This window comes from Chelonoidis abingdonii, chromosome 5 (genome assembly GCF_003597395.2).
Source record: "Chelonoidis abingdonii isolate Lonesome George chromosome 5, CheloAbing_2.0, whole genome shotgun sequence".
Taxonomy (NCBI): Eukaryota; Metazoa; Chordata; order Testudines; family Testudinidae; genus Chelonoidis; species Chelonoidis abingdonii.
Genome location: NC_133773.1, coordinates 59,930,572 through 59,948,289, shown reverse-complemented (window position 1 = coordinate 59,948,289; position 17,718 = coordinate 59,930,572). Strand labels below are relative to the sequence as shown.

Here is a 17,718-nt window from a genome sequence, read left to right as displayed (position 1 = left end):
CCTTGTCTCTCTAATATCCTGCAACCAATATATCTACAACACTGTATACAAGTTTGTTCTATGTAATTCTATACTTTTTCCTGCCACTCATATTCTTTTCTATGTGATTTCTTTGTAGAAATAAGTGTTTAAGGGGGAGAGTTCACCTCAGACCTATGTTTTCTCATGGTATGTCTTGTTTCAATTTGAATCCTTTAGGAATATCGCCTCTTTATTGCCCTTGTGAACACTACAAAACCCACCAATTTTAACCTGGCACCAGCTGTTAGTCTCAATCCTCTTTTCTATTCTTATCCTCTGAATTTCAGGCACACTATACAGCTGGTCATTGTCTCTCTCTTTCAGGACTCTATCCTTGGCAATGCTATCTAGTTGCATGGCTTCAACTACAATGATGACAGACCCATTTACCTTTCCATATGTCTCTCTGACATTGGTTTCTGAATGTTTCACTACTGACTCAAGCTCAGCCTGATCAAAGTTCAGCAGTAATGATTAAGTTTTGAATGATAATTGAGCTGATCGGGGTAAAAACTGTAATGTCATTTTTTAGGAAGACAACTTCTGCCACTTCAACACTGTGAGGTCCTCTCCACACCTGTGAACTGGCTAGGTCCTTACCAGTTTGGGTTTACCCTGCTACACCAACTGTCTAGCCCTTTTCTGATCCCTTTATTGGCTTACTCTGCACAATCACCCAATTCATTCTGTGTCCTACTTGTCTGTCACTTTCAGCATACTGCCCCCTCTGCTAGAGACACCCTGCATTGCATTATATCCAGCCCGGGTAAAATTTACAAGATAAACACCATGCAGACAGTCATGTTTGGTATACGACTAGTTTTTATATTCTGAGGCGGAGATGTTATCTTCAGTGTATACTTTTTGTGTAATACACAAGGGTTTGGACAGGGTCAAATCGTGTTTGTTAGTAGAAATGCTTTAATCTAGGCCTTTTTTAAAAATGAGATTAGAACACAGAGTCCAGGCCACCTTATCCCAGTAACAAAAATGACTCAAAACAAGTTTAACAGAAGTACATTTTAATGAAATATAGATATGGTCTTTGCTGCTGATCTACAGCTTAACTAGTCAACACTTTTTCTTAGACCAAATTGCACTAATCCTTTCCAGCAATAAGCACCCAAATCCCATACTGTGTCCCTTTGAAAACAGAGGGCTGCATGGATGACTGGCTCCCAAGAAAACTAGTATATCTTGAGTCAAACCATTCACAAAAGTTGGCACACCTACTGATTGAGTTGCTCTTGGGCTAGTGGCCTTAAGAGGGACCGTTGTTCCTCACTGATCCACTCACCCTGCCAGCCTTGTTCAGAAATTGAGTTCTCACAGGAATAAATGACTAATTATTCTTTTCATGAAGAAAGTTTATTATTGCCAGGTCTGTTACAATGCTAGTAAAAGCTAACAAAGAAAATGAACTAGGACCAATTTTTCTCATCAACAAGCAGAGGAAATGAATAAGCAGAGTATATACACTATTGAACCCAGCAGAATGATAAAGATAAAACACCTTCCATCCTTGACTGCAGATCAGTGTCTCCCCCTGTTCTTGCACTAGTGAAGAGGGAGATTGTAATAAAATATTGGTAGCTATTTATAGGGGGTAGTGGTAGTTCTTCTATTAGTCAGCTTGCCCTAGAACGAGGATCTGCTCCATCCTAACTTATGTAACATGCAGCAAGCTTTCCATTCAAAGAAGTTTTATTGTTAGGCGAGGATACACAATAGCTAGAATGAAAAAGCTATCTTGACTGCAGTCTTCAGACCAATAAATGCCCAGAGTTCATGTTATTATCTAAACATTATCTTGAAGTGACTTTGGATATAATAAGAACTTCAAGTCTGGTATTGAAGAAAAACGACCCCTTCTCTGAGAAACTTGTCCTTCAATATTGTACAGTTAATCCACTCAAGTTTTTCATGGAAACATGCCTCTTCAGCTCAACTCACTGTAGCCACTACGACAGGAGAGAAAATACAGCTTTTTGTGGGCATATGCCTTTTCTGGGAACAAGTTCTGCTTGTGCATACGTGAGGCCTTGTAACATCCATATTAATCTAACTTGTAGTTAAACAAGAACATAAGCTAGTCAGATTCCTAGGGTGTGAGAGATGCATTTCATTAAACTAACTCCAATGATAAAAACGAATCTAAAGATACAGAATTTCTTCCCCCCTCTTAATGTTCAGAAGCCAAAGGCTGGAAGAGCACTCAAAGCTACAGCAAACCTTCATCCACCTACCTATTGACAGTCTACCTGGGGCTTGCCACAAGAGAGTGAGAGCAAACCACACGTGATGGATGTTCATTAAGTTGAAGGAGTCTACTGGCCTAGAAGTGGGCTTTGGTTTAAGTTACTTCTACAGAGTGAGCTGTTCCCCAGCATTCTCATAACATGCTGAGTTAGGCTGTGTGGGGGATTTGATTGGCTCAGAAGCAGCAGGGGAGAGGTTCTTGGACCCAGCCACATGAGGATCTTGAGCTGCAGCAATCACAGATGTTTTCTGCATACCCGCTCTACTAGAGTCCTGAGAGTGCTTGTTGCAGAAAATCTGACTTTCCTTATCTAGAGCTGTGTTCTAAAAAGGAAGGTAAAAGACAAAAACAGTTACATCAGTGACCCATACTACCTGCCCCATTAAAACACTGCACAACACACACATTTGGGGCATGCATTAGACTCAGAAAAAGGAGAAATAACATCAGAAATCTTAATGAATTGGAGGGTGTTTTGGTGATTAGAGGGATAACTTATCTCGTATACATGCCACAGCAGGTCATTAATAGAACCAAGTCTGATGAAGTACTTGTAATACAAAGTTTTAACTTTTTTTTTAAGTCTGAGGTGGACAAGCAGACAGGCATAGTTACACCACCATATAGGGAGCAAGTTCTAAGGATTCATTTTCACCAAAATTCAGAGTGTGACTATGCTGCCAATATTTTAATAAGGAGCAAACATATTTCTTAAGCCTATGACAAATCCCAGGTAGCCGCAGGAGCTTGCAATGGAGGTCTCAGGAATTTGTTTCCTCATTTAAGCTAGAACACTCTTCCTCTCATTCTTTGTTATGGGTGTTAAATTTGCATGAAGGTGCATTTTACTGGAAATAGTTGTTGGATAATTAACAATGTAGCAGTGGAAGCATGGGGGATTAAGATGCACTAGGGGAACTGTAGAGTATCTGCCCTGAGATTTTTTTAAGTAAAGTACCTGACACCTCTGCAAGATAAATCAAACTAAGTTGAATTTACAGAAGTACCTTCAAGTTAACTGGAGGGCCTGTCCCTAAGCAGGTCCTTGGAGAAAAGATCATCTCAGTTAGGCTTCAATACTGACTTAGTATTTGGTTACCTATTTGCAACTGGCTGGGGCCCAGCTCAGCAGGTTTAATGCTGATTTTCGTGAGGAAGATTATTCTATACTGCTGATCACTCCAATGACTGGTTATGAGCAGCACAGAGGCCATAAGCATCAGTGGTGCCTGACAGGATCAAGCTTACTAGGTGCTGACTCTCATGCTTGCCCACTTCAGTCCTGCCCTACATTCTGCTATATAGTCCCAAAGCTATAATTGGGGGGCTTGGGGAGTTGTTTTGATAACACTGCTCATTTCACAAGCCCTCTTGTGAAAGTTAGTCCAGAATAAATCAGGAATAGTTAAAGTCACACTTACTTACCTTATTCTGAACTAGCTTTAATGTGTAGACAAGCTTGAAGGCACACACATTTTTCAAAGATAACCATTTACTTGGCAGCAGTATGGGTCATCTTGCCTTCAACCTTCCCTTTCACAAAAGCTGATGTTTTGCAAGGTGAAAAATAACCACTCTGCCTAGATTTGCAGAAAATTTTCAGTGATACAAAGTCACCAAGTAAAATGGCAAATATTTATCTGGAACATCATTGGAAGATGCTCTCTCACTTTTATGCAGTTCTAAAATTCTCCCCATTTCAGGATAGCTGTTATTTCTCCTTTTCTCTTTGTCAAACTCAGAACATGTAGTTTGTGCAGCAGGACAAAACATTGCAGTTAGTACATACCATTGCCTTGGACCTACTCAGAGGAAAGCAATGCAAGCATTGGGAAAGGAGGAAAAAGGAAGGAAGCAAGGGATAGAAACTACACTTACTTTTAAGCAGAACTATCATCATTGAAACAAATTTAGATTTAAAAATAAAACATTCTTTTAAAAAGTCTGTAAATAAAAGGATTTTACAGCAACACATTCTTAGCAGCAGAAATAGTGCTTTCCCTGTTGAAGGCAGCAGGAACCAGATTTCTTGTGCAGTTTCACTTGTCTACCACATGGTGTCATCTATATTAAATTTGTTAATCTCTAAGGTGCCATAAGGACTCCTCATTGTATCTGCATTAAATGTGACTGAACTTCTCTAAGGTTTTCAAAGAACCTGTATTAGAACTAAGTGGCTACATCATGCTAGAGAGGGTTTTCACTGAACAGTTTCCTCACACATAAAAGAGAAAGTGATATGGCTTTGTGATGCTACATTACTTTTAAGGGACTTGATAACACAAACTCTGAACTGTAGATAAAACAGTGCAAAGATGAGGCAGGAAAAAGGTTTGTGAGTAAATTCTTATATGGATCTTAATAGAAGACTCAAACATTATCCCTAGTCTTCCCTGCATATTCAGTTACAGAGCTAGGCAGATATGAATTTTCCTTACTACTTGTTAAAGGGAGATAAGCAAAAATAAGTTTTCATTGGCTACATAGGTAACAGAAAAAATCCACACCAAGAAGAAGCGAGATGCTGTACTGTGTCAGAGATCTGAGACAAGCTTAAGTGGCATGCAAGTTGGAGAGGGGCTGAGAGTTAGAATTAAAATTGCTCTTATTGAATTTTGTACCAGCTTTCAGCTTCAGGCTTATCCAGTCTCAACTGTATAAAGAATGAAGCTCTGAAGTCTCTCTCAAACTGTCAAGTCAAACTGTCAAACAAAATGTAGATAACAGCATCAACCTGAAATCAATATGGTCTTCACTCTTTTGATGTTACTACAATCCCTACTTTTAAACTCGTCACCAATTCATATATATGTAATGAACAATGTAAGTGGGCAGATTAATTAATATTGGTAGTTGTCTGCATGTGGAATAATTATTTAAAAGTGGGACAGTGACACTACACTTACTAGGTCATCATATATAATTGATACAATGGAAAAAATCATCTCCTCTGGCTACTAACTGAGTCAACTGTAAGTGCTATGTTGCCAGAGTGGCATATTCAGTATAGCAAATATATAGCTGTCCAATATAACGTCTTTAAGGTATCTGAAGACACATTTTGTGCATAGTATTCATCCCTGGACTGGGGGGGGGGAAAAAAAAAAAGGACAACCACTTGCAGGGGAGAGAACTTGTAACTCATAATTCAGTCTGCATAGTTGTTGGAGCACTGCAGTGATGACTAGTCAGTGATGTGTGCCTGTATTTCCTAGGAAATGGAGCTGGGCTGAGCTCACCCACACAGCTCACTGTTGTCTGATAGGGTTTTTTATACATGTTAGACAAATATACGAAGTCATATCTACATATACAAATGCTGCATTTGCTTACCATGATGACAGAGACCCCAGCAGTTGTATTGTTCTGCTTGGGTAGCATGTTGTTAAAGTGCTGCTTCAGTTTACCTGTTACTTCAGCTTGCATATTATTCTCCTGCAAGGCATCATCCTGTGTAAACAAGATATACACACACAACTCCTCAGGTTTAGGGTTAAAAAAAAAAAAGAAAGGGTTTGGAAATAGAAAAATTACAGAAGAAATTTTCCTTCATCCTGAGATCCCTGCTTATGCTAAGGAGGATACAGAATTTAATTGCCAGGCTGCATAGAGAGAGATTCAACCTTTTTTCTTTTTAAAGGCCTCTGCTGCTGAGAAACAGTTTACACTGAGCTCAAGTGAGCTGCATATGGAAGGAGAAACTTTGGCTTAAAATGTGGCATTTTGTTTTTCAGGTTAAAAGGAGGATACCATAGTATGAGTGTGCCATGACAAGACACCTGCTAACAACTCCTGGTATTAAATGTATGTTTTTACACAATAGCAACATTGCAAAGGAAAAGTAACAGCCATTAAAATGCTGATGACCCAAGAGTATTTAAATAAAGCCTAATGATGATCTTTTTCTATACATTTATATCCATACAATATTCGTTAAGTGGGTAAACAAATGGGGGCAGTTATTCATCAGCAACACACTTTTTTTTCTTTTATATTCTCAGAAAACCAGGATTTAATTGGAGTTCTTCTCTTTCAAGGTAAATTGCACCAATTTTGCTTAGTGCTCCAGCCTGAAAATTCACAGAACGACACTGAAATGTTTCAGAGTAGCAGCTGTGTTAGTCTATATCAGCAAAAAGAACAGGAGTACTTGTGGCACCTTAGAGATTAACAAATGTATTTGGGCATAAGCTTCTGTAGGGGGAAATTAGCATGGGGAAATAGTTTTTACTTTGTGTAATGACCCAGCAATGTCCTTCTGCCATGTACATTGGCCAAACCAGACAGTGTCTACGCAAATCAGATGCCAATAATTATAACATTCAAAAACCCATCGGAGAACACTTCAACCTCCCTGATCACTCAGTTACAGACCTAAAAGTCACAATTCTTCAACAACAGACTCCAACTAGAGAAACTGCAAAACTGGAATTAATTTGCAAACCGGACACCAACAAATTAGGCTGAATAAGGACTGGGAGGGTCATTACACAAAGTAAAAACTATTTCCCCATGCTAATTTTCCCCCTACTGTTACTCACACCTTCTTGTCAACTATTTGAAATGGGCTATTATCAGCAGGAGAAAAAAACTTTTGTAGTGATAATCAGGATGGCCCACCTTAATTGATTAGTCTTGTTAGAGTTGGTATGGCAACACCCATTTTTTCATGTTCTGTGTATATACACATCTTTGTACTGTATGCATCTGATGAAGTGGGTTTTAGCCCACGAAAGCTTATAAATTTGTTAGTCTCTAAGGTGCCACAAGTACTCCTCATTCTTTAACTGTGAAATGAATTTGAAAATAAACGTTTGATTATTACTGTTGGTAGGTGAGATCAGTTTATTATTTATTACTAATCTCCTACATTAGGATCACAAAAGATGGGTGCCAGAGAAATCTCTCCTTATGGACACAAAAACAGTGTTAAGTTACATTTTTGAAAATGGGACCCCACATTGTGCCTTTCTGTTTTACACACAGATTAACTGGGCATGGAAAGTATGTCATTGACTACATATTATACACCAAAGCAGGTGTTGGTGCTGCCATGTATGTATTTTGTGAACACCAGGTTATGGATAACTCAAGTGCCTGTTTTTGAAATTTGGCCCATAAGACCCCTCTGCCACAAGCATGCCTGTCTAGGATGGAGGGCCTTTTTGGTGCTACAGAGGGGGATCAGAGCAGCTACCCAATGCCTTCCAACCTATTTTCAGGTGGAGCAGGGTGAGGGTTTTTCCTAACAGAATATAAGGTTGCTGCCCACCTCCTTATGTAGCAATATAGAATAAAATCCTATGCTATTGGGTAAACCGCCAACATACGGGCTATCTATACTAGCTGTGTCTCTAAAACATTCTCATGTTCACTGAAGAATGATGTTAGCAAAAGAAGCTGTCCAGTTGAATGCTCTCCATCCCTTATTCTTGCGAGCTTTTTTGTAAATTCAGTTTCATTTGCTTCAAAGACAGCCCACAATAACCTCTGTTAGGGTAGACTTCAGCGTGTAACTGCCTTCTGCAGTGTCATTTATAGGCAATTCATTCTTTGTTGATGGGGGACATCGAAGTTGCTTGATAAACAGAATTGGGCAAGCTGAGTTCTGTCACTACTTCTGACAGCACTATTACAGTTAGAGCTTAATATTAAATATCTAATTAGGGACAAGTACAATGCAGAATTTACTCACGGACACCCAGGGATGGCCTAGGATCTGTGCTGCTGTATATCGAGCTTCTACGTTTACCTGTAGCATCAGACTAATTAACTCCTGAAAACAAAAAAGAGTGAGAAGAGAGAGAATATGAATATTAAAACCTGAAGCAGCTTTTGCATTGAATTCTTCCCAGCATTCAAAGTGGTGTGTTTTTTCCACTATCTGGGTGAAATCCTGGCTCTGCTGAAGTCAATGGCAAAACTCCTGTTTGACTCCCATGAGGACAGGATTTCACCCTCACACTCTAAATTGCAGCTGTAATATAAAATGTATACAGACAGAATAGAATTGCATCCTCCCTAAACGCTCTGAGTACAGCACATGTGCAGATACCCTCACGCAAAAAGAAAGTCCCATAATGTTTTGTAACCATCAAGTGACAGGGCACATAGTGTTTGAGTAATTTACAGAGAGAGGATAAAGCTGCTGAAGGAGGCTCAGTAGGGATGAGGAGGATGGCAGAGCAGAAAGCACCTGCCAAGAGCACCAACTTTTCCAGGCTTTTATGAGCCTGGAATTTTAAAGCTATTACTAGCAGGGATGATTTAACTGTATAGAGAGTAAACTAGTACACAAAGATAATTTTTTTATTGTAAGTGCTATCACTAGAACCATCTGTAAACATTTCTGATGATGATACCATTCCTTTACAGCTAGAAAATGAAAGCTGCCCATCAGCACAGAGCACTTAAGAATTCTAGTAAAAAGGAATGACTGACAGCACCCAGTGTTAGTTAAGTTAATTTTAATTATCTATACTATGGGCTAGATTCTTTGCCTTGGTATGGCTACTTTGTATTGCCCCAGAAGCACAAAGGGGTCATTAGCCAGCCTGACCGGTCTTCTAAGGACCCTCCCGCCCTGAAAAGGGAATCCCCAGACAGAGGCCAGGAAAAAAGGGGGTATTGTCTAGAGGGCTGACGTGCTTACGTTTCCTGGAAGTCACTGAGATTTCACCATACATTTAACTGTAAGTATATGCTTAACTGCTTTGTTGAATCAAGGCCTTTGAAATGTTCGGAGGCTATACAATAGATGGCCTTAGGTTCACTGCATATTTCTATGGCACTTCTGTTTAGTACTGTCACAAGTGGGTCTGTAGCCATGGTAAATTTTAAGAGCCTAGTCACACAAAAGGCGGCCAGTGAAGGAAGTTATGAACCCTAGGTGTAACTTTCCATCTCCAACTTCCATTGAATTTATTAATTCAAGTTCCTCCTTTGCAACTGGCAACTAACTTACTGGTGCAGATGCACGTTCCAAACACAAAACAACACTTGCGAAGAAACTAATTAATGTCAAATAATTCCCATCATTAAAACTCAGCTGCCCCATTTTTTTTTGGAAAGTTTCTGTAGCCTCAGAGTTGTCTCTTCCTTTATGTCCTAATGAAGAACATTCCAATGGGACTTATTCTAGTAGACGGCAGCTTCTCTGGAGAAACAATACATGTGCAATTAGGAGGCTTTTGTTCACTCTCCAAGTTCTGGAAAATGACTCGCTCAGCAAATTACCCAGCAAGAATACAAGGGATAGGGGGTGGGATGCTTCAGGGTAGTCACATTGTACTCAGTTCAAGTGTGGAGCAGGAGAGCCACCTCTGAGGCTGCTTGGTGCTTTGCACAAGAGAGAGCAGCTGTCAACTGCCAATTGATTTGAGGAAGGAACCATTTTGGCAGCTGAAAACTGGGAACCCCTGGCCACACTTCATATACTAACAGCCAGGACAGGGGAAGACACGGCTATGAAAACTGTAAGCTCGGTGAATGCACTCCTAGGCTGGAGCTAGACTTTACGGTTGCTTTGGCTCTCAGAGCAGTGCAAGACAGTCCCAATTCTTCCTTAAGATAAACCTATGGTCTTTTATGAGGCTACTATCAATGCCACTCTAGCCAATGACCATTAGGAGATTGAGAGCAATGAAGCCACTTTCTTTCTTTCAACAACAACTGTGATTTTCATCTGCAATGCACCTATGTGCCCCTGGACTCTGGATGAATCCTATGAACAGTCAGTCATTCACACATCACTCACAGGTACACTACTATAACTAGGACCCTATAAAATTCATGGCTGAGCATATCAAATGCATCATGGACCATGAAATCTGGTCTTTTCTGTGCTTTTTTTACCCTACGCTATACAGATTTCATGAGGCCAGGTCAGCGTTTCTCAAATTGAGGGTCCTGACCAAAAAGGGAGTTGCAGGAAGGTCAGAAAGTTATTTTAGGGGTGTCATGGTATTGCCATCCTTACTTCTGCACTGCCTTCAGAGCTGGGTGGCCAGAGAGCAGTGGCTGGTAGCCAGGTGCCCAGCTCTGAAGGCAGAGTCTCACCAGCAGCAACAAAGTAGTAAGGGTGGAAATACCACACCATGCCATCTTTACTTCTGCACTGCCGCAGGCAATGGCTCGGCCTTCAACAACCCCCCCCCCCCCACACACAATCATCTTTTTGGTTAAGGATCCTTACAATTACAACACTGTGAAATTTCAGATTTAAATAGCTGAAATCATAAAGTTTACAATTTTTAAAACCCTATGGCCATGAAATTGACCGAAATGGACTGTGAAATTGGTAGGGCCCCTAACTATAGTATTTGAGCCTCTACAGGAGTTAGGGTTAGAATTTCAAACATTGCCTTTAAATGACTGAATTTATGAAATCAAAGGGAAATGGTATCTTACTAATACATTTTTACTTAACTGGCAAATCAGCTATTTGCATCTGAATGCGCTCTAGCCAGTTTAATGCCTCTAGTCCAAAGGTGAAATGAACAGTGTCCAGTACATGTAGCAAGCAGCCCTCTCTCAAAAGGGTGATGAAGGGCGGAAATCTGGAGAGATACTTACACTGCAGCTGAAGCACTGAACCTAGTATAACCCTCATCATTAAATAAACCAAACACTATGCAATGCTCACTGAATGTAATCAACATTCTGTAACATTCATTCACCCAGAAAGTAGGGTTGTGAGACCTGCATTTTCATCACTGCCATGCTTTGAAGAGTACTATGGATTGGAATGTAGTCAATAATAGTATAGATTCTGTGAAGGCACAATGCTCCCACTGGCTTGTCAAACAATTTCACAGCTTGAAGCCCTGGGCTCCTAACTTATTTCAGTACCTTAGCTGAGTCAGTGATGTTATCCCAGTACGGAGAGGGAAACTCTAGCTTTCCAATGAGGATCTGATCAAAGAGATCTTCCTGAAGATTGTTCTCACTATGGATGAACAACAATGGAAGAGAAGAGGAGAAAGTAATTTTTGTCACGAAGGCATTAAAGTTACATTTTTGAGGTGGTGAAGAAGCAAAATTCACATCAACTGTTACAGAAGTTTGCCCCTGTTTGCCACCTTGTACTCTAGGAGTGTACGTTTGGCAGTTTTACACCATAGTTATCCTGTCAGTATTGGTGAGGGTGGAGAGGCAATACATAGGAGAAAGGCCGCAGTCAGTCTTCCATTCAAGTAGAGATTGCATTGGTAACATGAGGACAATCATCTGTGCAGTAACAGACAAGGTACAATCTGCTGCTGGGGAGGAGAAGTAAATCAAGTTAGTCTTTTCTTTTGCCTGAGCATCCCCATGCTCCAGAGGACCCGCCACATAGGCAAGTGATGTGTGTAGGCACACCAGCAGCACTGATGTGATCCTCTCCTGTGAGCCAATCTGAAATGTTTTTAAATACACAGAGAAGATTAGGAAAACCTGGGATAAATTCAATCCCATGCTGAATTTAACAATCTGCGCCACTGGCATAATCCATAACAATGAAAGAAATAGCCCCTATAGTGCCAAAAAGAGGGGTGGTGGGCAGGAACAGAATATACACACACAGCAGATCTGTTGAATAAGATGGGACTAATTTTACAATTGTACTCACTTCTGATTAGTGGTTTAAATCTCTAACAATATTGCTCAGATTCTCTTACATTTGTTCACACCTGATTGTTGCAGTCAAAAGCATGGCAGAATAATTGTAATGATATGGTACATCTTTGAAGCGTGAGCTAAACATTGCTAACCAGTCAACTGTGTCTGAAAAACCAGTTGTAGAACTAAACAGCAACTTCTCTGCCTTTCCACAATTATTTAAAAATAACCTGGGAGGAACAACATAGCCAAGAAAGTGGCGAATTTTAACTTTTAGTAAAGCTAATCTAAATGTGCCCTTGAAAAAACACAGGCAATGAGATATAATGGATAACACTGTCACCTGATCATAAAAATTAGATACTTCCTGATTTAAAATGTGGTTTTTGATTCCTTCTCTCCTGAAGTTCCAGTTACTTTACTCTATTTTACTCCCATCCCAAACAATCACAGAAAAGAAAAGTGTGTTGATATTCAATCTATGTATGGATATTATATGCTGGACATGCAGAGTAACCATAACAAATTTTTGTTTCACTGATTACAAACTCTTTCATATGATGGGCACTAAGTTTGTAATGAGATTGAAAACAGTTATCTACAAAGCTCAACTAATAAAAATAAGATTTAAATGAACATTGCTAACTGGAATCATTTACCTGTGACCACTTCTCCAAGATAAAAACAGTAAGTTGAACTTGCCAGCTGCAAACACTAGAGGGTGTACAATACATGCTCACTGCACTGAGCTCTTGCTGTGGAGTATGGGATTGGAGGTCAAACAGGAAGCTGGCTTCTCACAGTAAGACACCCCTACACAGTGGTGTAGGGAACACAGGACTGCACTTCTCTCTCGTGCACAGAACCATATTGAAAAAAGTGATGGCTGGCAAAAGGATAGGTTGATATTGAAACTAGGGGCAGCTTAAGCAAGTTAGAAAAGGAGAGAGAAACTTGGGGGAAAACAACAGTTTGGAAACAGCTGGAGCTGACTATTGCTTTGGGCGGGGGGGGGGGGGGGAGAATCAGATTTCCCCCTTATTTGAACAATTCTTTGGGTAATTAATTCTTTACTATCTTCCCTTTCACCTGGAACTAAACTCACCTGCGAAAAGGTGGGAATCCACAAAGCAGTATGTATGTGATCACACCTGCAGCCCAAATATCCACCTTTAAGCCATAGCTGTAAAATAAGAGAACGTGTTACTTGTGCAAGCTTCCAAAATGTGTCACCTCTATAGTTAGTTGTTTTTAAATTAATACATACTGAGAGTCTGCCAAAGGCAGATATATTAGCATTTCATAGGAGTGGAGTCTGTCCTTCAATTAATACCACGGAGTATAACAAGAGGGGCATCTAGTCAATATTTTTCTTGTCCTCCAGAGTATTGAGAGCCCTGAGGATCCCACATTTTCCTTTGTTTTTGGTTCACAATCCCCCAGTCTCCATGGAACAGTCAATAGCTTTCTGGTCTGATTCAGATTCTTTTCAGCACTAGCCCATAATAATCAAAGGAGAATATTGTTGAGAGAGAGGGGGAAATCCTTTCCCTCTCCTGCCACAGTGGACAAACTGCTTCTGCATCATCCCCAGACACTGCCAAACTAGGGAGCAAGCTTCCAGGTCTTGAGTCTCCTGTATGAATGAGTAACACTAGGAGGAAGAACCAGGATGTTTCTTTTTAAACATATGAATACAAATACTGTAGGTCACAACATGTCATATTTTCTCGCTCTGCAGGTGGATCAAATGCCCTTTGACATCTTGGTCTCAGCTCTCAAAATTACTTTTCAACAATTGCGCTGTGCAAGAGCAGCAGTGCATCAAACAGTCTGATATTAGAAAATCCAAATTATTCATGCCAACTATCACCTCCTCCCCACCCAAGAGGTCTGTCCTTTACTTCCAGGATCCAGAGCCATCTTCCCAATTAAGCAGTTAGCTGTAGCAGCATCTAAGTTACATGTGCACACAATATTTTGCAGAGTGGTATCAGAGGAAATATATATGGAAGAGGCTGATATATTCACTCAGACAAGCAGATGAAGACCAGTTTAAATGACCCACACCCACAGAGCAGTGAAATTAAATATTTACTGGGGTCAGATTTGGCCCTTACACACATGCTTTCACACACCAACTTAGGAGACAAAACTGCTGTATCCTCACCCTGTCTCTGCAATGATTTCTGGAGCCACGTATGTAGGGGTGCCACAGACTGTATATAAGGGTCCTTCAACCACTGTGGCCAGTCCAAAGTCCCCAAGCTTCAAGGACTTTGTTCCATCTGAATACTCGCATACCTGGGGTTAGCAAAAACATAACAGGGATTGAAGGATATTTTTCCAATACGTGAGGGAGTAAAACAGCAAAGGCTGAACATGATATAATGTGATGAGAAGAGAGATTCTTAAGCTATCCACTGCATTGGTTTTGCTCCAGGATTCTTGAAGGCTTGGACTTCCAGTGCTGTGATTCGTCTTTGTGCTTGAGGAGCTTTAATTGTCTCTTGGAAAGTTTTGATGGGATTAGACTCAATTTGAGAGAGGAAATAAATCTAAATAATTTTTAAGAGAGATTTTGCTCTGTTTCTTGATAGATCTTGTCCTCACCTACTCCTAAAAATCTAGAACCCATTTCCTATTGCTTTTAGTACTACTGCTTCCCATCCCGAGCGTGCTTTAGCATGATGTATTGCTCATGCTGAAGGACAAGCGTACAGGACAGTGTCCTGCCTGGAGAAGACTACACTCTAAATGAAGGTTTAAATATTAACATTTTCATAACACCCTTGCAAAGTGTTTATTGCCCAAGGCCAGAGCAATGGTTAGTGTAATGGACAGGACTAGAGTTCTGGAGTTCTTCCTCAGAATACTAGACCACTATGCTCTGCATTTTATAAAATGCCTTTCAAATATCTTCTCTGTGGCCTCCCTGCCATTCACATCACCCATTGCATTCAAAATGCAGCTGCTAGAATCTTTGCCTGCTGTTCTGACCATGTTACTGTCAATCTCCCCTCCCCCACAACACACACTGCTCCCTACTTTTCCAACACACCAAGTTCAAGCTTCTTGTCCTCACATTCAAGGCTCTTGACATCTCTGCTCCTTCCTGTCTACTCAACAGATCTAGTATCACATCAACCGCCCCTGCCCTCTACTCAGTCAACACTGCCAGCTTTAAATGTCCACTTGTCCCACAAACGTCTGTGCTTTTTCCATGCTGCCACTTACACACACAACCTCTCCCAATCACTCTGACATGTAAGACTACCTCCCTCTCCTTCAAACCACTCAAGACTTATCATCAACCTGATCTCTTTATTTGTATGCCATCTGTGTTGTCTTGAGACTGTAAACTCTTTGAGCAAGTACTGTCTCTTACTATGTGTACGGACAGCGCCTACCATACGCTGACTCCCAATCCTGAGCTGGGCCTCTGTGTTTTCCTTTTGTGTAAAATATATTTAAATGTAGGTATTTAAAAGAAAAAATATAGTTTAAAGAGTCCGTATCCACTATGGAAACTCTGTGCTTATCTTTCTCAGAAGTCTGTATTCCCTATGTCAAGCAACACAACTCCACATATTTGCCAAAGTACTGAACCTCTCCCTAAAAGAAACCTACCCAAAAAGCAGCCATAAACACAAACTGATACATTTAAGAACAGTGGTTATCAGACTTATTTGATCATGTCCCCATTTTTTGTGTCGGTAATAGTTTATGCCCTTCCCCTGCCACACAAATACCTATACCAATAAAAAAAAACCAAGATGCAACTCTCCCAAAACCAAGATGCAACTCTCCCTAAACATTAAAAACTTTAATGCAGTGATTCAAACAGAGCCATTTAAATATATAGTAATGTAAATTTTAAGTGAGATACTGCTTACTTGCATAATACTGTTGTTACTAGCATGATGGTTGTGCCTTTTTTGGGAGCAGAGCAATTCCATTCTGGGTTGGATGCTTGGGACAGCTATCCAGAGATCCATTTCTACCTTCAATTAAGTGTGCACATCACGTCCTAATAAGTGGACTAAACTACAGATGGCAACAACTTTGTATAATGCTATGCAAGCTTAACAGAAATCTGTCAAAATTTGCCATCTAGAGTCAAATGCATAGTGTCAGATGAATATTCGATATGTAGGGGTCTACCAAATTTGTGGCCATGAAAATCATGTCATGTGAAATACGTTTTCCCCTGTGAATTCTGGTCTTTATGGACCAGCTTTGAAGGCAGAGCGGAGAGCGGTGCCCAGCTCTGAAGACGGCGCCTCCCACCAGCAGCAACACAGAAGTAAGGGTGGTATGGTATTGCTGCTCTGCCCTTGCAGCTGGGCAGCCAGAAAATCAAGGCTGCTGGCTGGGCACCCAGCTCTGAAGGCAGCACCACAAAAGTAAGGGTGGCAATATCACAATACCCTAATAGGCTTCTGACCCCCTTTCAAGTCTGGGTACCTAGTTTGAGAAACTCGGCGCAGATATCAAACATTTTTCATGGGTTGGTCATGGCATAAACAGCATATTTCACAGATGTGTAACACATTTGCTAAATTTGCTATTTATGCCATGACTAACCCACAAAAAATTGTGTGATTGCTGAGGGTAAAATGTGCGCAGTATGTTTATTTTTCCTAAAGCTTCTCACGCCCCGCTACAATACATTCTGTGCCCTCCCAGGGGGGCCCATCCCCCACTTTGGGAACCTCTGATTTAGAGAACAATGCACTGTACTCTCCCCACTCTCTGTTGCTCAGGGGACACCAAAGGTAATTACAAAAGCAATTTAACTGCATTTTCTAAAGGTGGCACTTAGATATCTCTTATGTCCTCAGAAGGGCCTGCATTCCTATGTCCACAGGTTTGCCCATGTATTTTCTGCTGACTACTAAAGCATGCAAATACATTATCTTCATAGTTTAGGTGCAAAATGCCTGTCTAAACTTACATGTTTATGGACTTATAGGATAGATTATCAAGGAATGTATGTTATGTGGAAATGTGTACACACACACACACACACACACACGTTTTCATTTGCACTAGATGCTTCAAGGACATTTCTAAAAATATAGCAAAGTCTTTGCATGCTTAATATGCATTGAATCCCAATGGGTCACCTGAAGACAGTATCAAAGACATCATTTAGTAACTGTTTTATGTAATCCACAACACTCAAATCACCACTCGAAATTGCAAGAAAAACTTATTACCAGACTCCTTGAAAAGAGGGGCCCCAAACACATTACACTGTATACAGACACTGGAGCATTATTAGAACTGCTCTCTGGATTGCTGACAGCTGATTTATAAAACAGGGATTGTTACTGCTTGTTGTAAATCTTCCAAGTCACTGAGGCAGTAATACACAATAACTTCTCAAAGTGACTGGAATAAATATACAGGCACAACCGTGACACTTTATTATTCTTGCAGATGAGAATAATCTGAGCCAGAGGCTGTTTTCACTTATACCAGTGTAAACCTCAAGTATCTACTTTATAGTAACTGAAGACTTCCTCCATTTAAATTAAATACCAAAATTTGCCAGAGTAAATTCAAATGGAGATTGGCCCATGGTGTCTATAAATTGCACTTAAATCTGATTTAGAAGTATTGGTGTTTAAAACTACTCATAACATTCAACCTCTGAGCAAATTCCTGCATGTATTTCCTCTAATCATTTCTGTACACATATTTCTGCAATGTATAATAAGCCTTATAATGTTGAAGGGTTCTTTTTGGGATTTGGCTAAAATTAAGCAGCAATAAAGCATTTCTAACTATTGATGCTCATCCTATATATAAAAGCTACTCTGGTTCAGACT

General features: G+C 40.3%; 1 protein-coding gene across 2 annotated transcripts in view; it reads right to left on the bottom strand.

Annotated features, from left to right (window-relative positions):
- Positions 1–2,089: 2,089 nt before the first annotated feature.
- DCLK2 (doublecortin like kinase 2) overlaps positions 2,090–17,718 on the bottom strand; it is a 141,674-nt gene continuing 126,045 nt past the window's right edge. For both annotated transcript variants that reach the window (XM_032793230.2, XM_032793231.2), the window contains 6 exons: positions 14,052–14,185; positions 12,987–13,064; positions 11,132–11,228; positions 7,977–8,057; positions 5,615–5,731; positions 2,090–2,604 (listed from right to left, as the gene is read on the bottom strand). In XM_032793230.2, coding sequence (XP_032649121.1) covers positions 2,386–2,604; positions 5,615–5,731; positions 7,977–8,057; positions 11,132–11,228; positions 12,987–13,064; positions 14,052–14,185 — 726 coding nt within the window. In that variant the 3' untranslated portion in view covers positions 2,090–2,385. The remainder of the gene's footprint in view (positions 2,605–5,614; positions 5,732–7,976; positions 8,058–11,131; positions 11,229–12,986; positions 13,065–14,051; positions 14,186–17,718) is intronic.